The following is a 4,158-nucleotide window of genomic DNA, read 5'->3' as shown; positions in this document are numbered from 1 at the left end:
TCTGTCCTCTACTAATGAGCTGAAAAGGCAATAATGGTCCAACAATCCTGTCCATCATCACCAATAAAGCCTAGAAATTGGGCATCAGTTTACTGTAAGTCGATGGGTTTATATATTATTTTCCAGTTATTAAATACTTAATTTGTTACTTAATTTTTGTTACATTGCTTTAACTTCAAAATGATACATCAGTGTAAAACCTATAAATGGTGGAAAAACATATTCTGTAATCTTAAAACCACCTGGGTCTCCACTTTAGCCATGGCCTCTTTTTTGTTGTAACAAACTTATCCCCTTTTCCAAACTTTAACAAAACACTTCCTTTCCATGGCTGTTGCAATTTCTAGCCTAGAATTATTGGTCATCTGGTTATCTCTATGCTGATCACGCATGGTCGGATAGTTAAGATGTCTGTACAGTCGTACTGTTACAGACAAAATCTCTTCAAAGCGATTCAAATTCAACTCAAATTAAGCGCGGCGCCGCGCGAACTGTTCACCCGAAATCATGTCGCGCGCATCCAAAGTGAACCTCCGCAAACACGGCGATGACGTCACATTCGCCGCGCGCACTGAGCTATTGCATGCTGGTATTATTTGTAGTTTTAATACTGCAAATCACAATAGGACTAGTGAAATAAAGAACTACACCACCACGAAACCAAGCAACAACAAAAAAAAAAAAATTTAAATGAGCATTAGGAGTAGCGATACATGTACATCGGAAAAATAAAACCTGTGCAAACATATTTAAGACCTAGAACAGCAAATTTAAGACTTTTTAAGGCCTAAAATTTAGATGTTTATATTTTAGACATTTTAAGACCCCACGGAAACCCTGTGTAAGCCGGATGGCACAGCAGAGGGCGGGTTTCATCCACTTATTTTTGCGCTTTTTGGATATGCACATAAAAACGGTTGATGGAAACGCTATAATGCGCATATATTTTGAAAATGTGTGTGAATGGACAAACCAGCAGGCTAAGCACATTGTAAAACATCTTAAGTGTTGTTTTGGTCATTCTAAACCGCCTCAACCATTTCAGTATTATATTATATTAATAATGACCTCCAGAATTGTCAAGAGTGCCTGCACTCCGTGTCTCGCGCCTTCAAACGCCAGCGCGCGTTCACTGCGTGCAGGATTGCCTTCTGATGCGCAGGTCACTTATTAAATGAAGATAATTTATTCATGCAGCTGCTCCTACTGATGCAAATTCTGTTTTTACTTTTGATATTTGTCGCCAGTTAATCAGAAGGTGGCAATTTTGTTCTTTTTGACTTGATGGACAGAAAAGCTGCTTTATTTGCAGTCTTTTATGCGATATTCCAGTTTTGAGCATACATTTAATTAGCATTTTAGATGATAACATAGCTATTCACATCAGCGCATCTATCCCCTTTCTTCCCTATATACCTGTAGGTGAACAGCTCCTCCGGGTGTGGCCATAGGCATTCATCCTCTGCTATTTCTTCCTCATTTCTTCTGTCTTAAATCTCCATATGTCAATTGATAACTTTGTGACTGTATGATGACGGTCACGTAAATCTGCAGTAGCCTGAACTTGTTTTTCGGTTCAAATAATGTACCAGGCTTTTCATTGGTCCGTTAAGATCAGCTTTTTTTTATTGGCTACCGAAATGCTGGTCAGTGCGTGGCTGAAATATTAATTTATTTACAGTACTCTGTAACGAATTGTGATTTTAAAAGTAACGAAGTAGATTACTCAGCTTAATTTGTACTCAAGTACAAGTAAAATTACAGGCTTAAAATTCTACTCATGAAAGTACAATTACACCAAAAATGTACTTAATTACAGTAACGTGAGTAGTTGTAATTCGTTACTCCCACCACTGCATGTACATCTCGACATGCGAAAGTGTTTCTCTATGTTTTCATTGGAGTTGTTCACTATACTGATCCATCCAAAGAGTTTTTAATGCAGTCAAATGTTTACAAACACAAGTGCAGCCGTTTAGAGGTCATTTCTGGTTAATGATGTCAGAATTTACCGGCATTTTGGGATGGATATGTGAATGCTCTTTTTCGGAAAAATTCTGTTACGTCCTCGCCTGTGTGAACAGCGCTTTTTTGAATATACCGGTAAAGTCATTCTGGAAATTTTCCGGATATTTACCGGTATCACTGTGTGAAAGGGGCTACAGCAAACTAACGGTTGGAGGGGCGTGGCCAAGCAAAAAAACTGTTAGAGGGGCGTGGCTAAGCAAAACTGACCTCATCAGAGAAAGATTGCCTTTTCAGAGCAGAAGCAAAATGGTAGATTTTGATTCGTTTTTGAAGAAAAACTATATTTTCAGTGGATTAACTCACAGATTATTAGTTCACCTTAAATCTTGCAATTGCAAAATAAACACTGCCAATTTTGATTACTTGCAGAATTTTTAAAACAACCTTTCTTCCTCAAATATTGGTCCAAATATTACATTGTATAACAACATGCAGAGGAAGAAACGTCACAATAGCAAACGTCGTTCGGAAAAAAGTAACGTGAGGAACCTTGACAGTCACACCTCTGCAGGACTGAAACCCGAGCGGCTTGTGAGGAAACCTGAGCAGCCCAGTGAACCGGATCCTCCCTGTCCTGTTCCACTGGCACATGACGTACCTGTGGACCAGCGCACATTCGGATGGTCGAGGGTCCAGAGCCGGTTCTGCTAAACCTCCATGAAGGCATGTCAGACGCTGGATCCTGGAGGTCCCAGGAGAACAGCGAATGGAGCCAGTCGCCTGCCGCCGTCCACAAGGTCTGGATCTCCTTAATTGGTGGTAAGATGGACTTTATTTTGAAGATGATTCTTGTTTGTATATAGAGAAATGTGTGGGCGGAGCTACATCTGAGGATTGCTGAAGCTCAAAACATTCTGGTTTGAAGTTGATTTGATGACTGTCTTTGTAGATTTGATTGAGATTTCTTTTAATTTTAGAAGTTTTTTTTTTTATTGATGAATATAAGTAAGTTTCCTAGTGTTGGGTTGCAGCTGGAAGGGCATGCGCTGTGTAAAACATGTGCTGGATAAGTTGGTGGTTCATTCCGCTGTGGTGACCCCTGATTAATAAAGTGACCAAGCCGAAAAGAAAAAGAATAAATATAAAATAAGATTAGTATTTTCTTAATTAGAGAAAGTTGGCTCATTAAATTAATCCATGTTTATGTTTATAAGTCATGTTTGGACTTGCCTATTTAACATAACTTGTCTACACTGTAAAAAAACGTTTTTTTCACATTATTCTGATATACAGTTAAACATTGTTAAATAATTACAGGGAAATACTGTAAAAGTACCTATCCAGGGTAAAATCACATGAAAAACATGTTAATAACAATATTTTTAAAGTTTTTTTTAACATAACACTAATATATCACACACACTGACCCAGGGTGTTTTTGTTAATTATGGGGACTTGTCATAGGTTTCCATTGCTGTATATATTTTTTTATATTTCCTAATATTTTATTTACTGACTAATTATTTTGTGAAAAAATACTTGGCTAATAATTTATTCTTCAAATGGATATATAAATATTGTATATATTGTATGTTAAGACTGGGTGAATTTAATAGACCAGGATGTAAACAAAAACAATGGTCCCAACGTATTTCCTGTTTTATATTTTTAATTTCTATAACTTTCGATAATCCAAAAAGAGCCACATATTGATAAATATTGTTATGACAGCTGTTTTAACATTAAGTTATGATTAATTTGCCTCTTGCAACAGTTATAAAATAGTTTATGGACAAGCAGGAAATGTTTAAGGGGCAACGACATGACCACAATAAAATGGTCTATAGAGACGCTGATATTAATTGATATTGATAAAAATGTACATTGACCAATACTTATGTAACTTTTATATATTATCCATAATTTATGTTACTAGAAGCTACTGGAAATAAATAACTGTATCAAATCATTTTTGCATATGTGTTCTGAGTGATCAAGCGGATACATTTTAAAACATGATTACTAAAATTCCATTAATTAAATACATTTAAATAAAAGTTTTATTGTTCATTATTTTATCATAATTGAGATTTTTTAACTTTTTTATCTTTTATTGCTAAAACATTTATTCAGTTTGTTCTATTTGAAAACTTTATAAGAAGGCTGTATTAGTTAATGTTAGTTATTGTA

General features: G+C 35.9%; 1 protein-coding gene across 9 annotated transcripts in view; it reads left to right on the top strand.

The window, feature by feature from the left end:
- Positions 1-2,478: 2,478 nt before the first annotated feature.
- Positions 2,479-4,158, top strand: part of cdc14ab (cell division cycle 14Ab) — a 75,350-nt gene continuing 73,670 nt past the window's right edge. For 8 of the 9 annotated variants that reach the window (XR_015521280.1, XR_015521282.1, XR_015521281.1 and 5 more), the window contains exon 1: positions 2,516-2,787. Coding sequence is in view for 2 of the 9 variants with exons in the window: in XM_087303076.1 (XP_087159202.1) it covers positions 2,649-2,787 (139 nt within the window). In the remaining 7 variants the exon portion in view is untranslated. Of the gene's footprint in view, positions 2,788-4,158 lie in introns of all 9 variants that reach the window. The other variant, XM_087303072.1, reaches the window with a different exon arrangement.

The sequence above is a fragment of the Danio rerio genome, chromosome 22 (assembly GCF_052040795.2).
Source record: "Danio rerio strain M-AB ecotype USA chromosome 22, GRCz13ab, whole genome shotgun sequence".
In the NCBI taxonomy this organism is placed as follows: Eukaryota; Metazoa; Chordata; class Actinopteri; order Cypriniformes; family Danionidae; genus Danio; species Danio rerio.
This window is presented reverse-complemented; position numbering and strand designations above follow the sequence as displayed.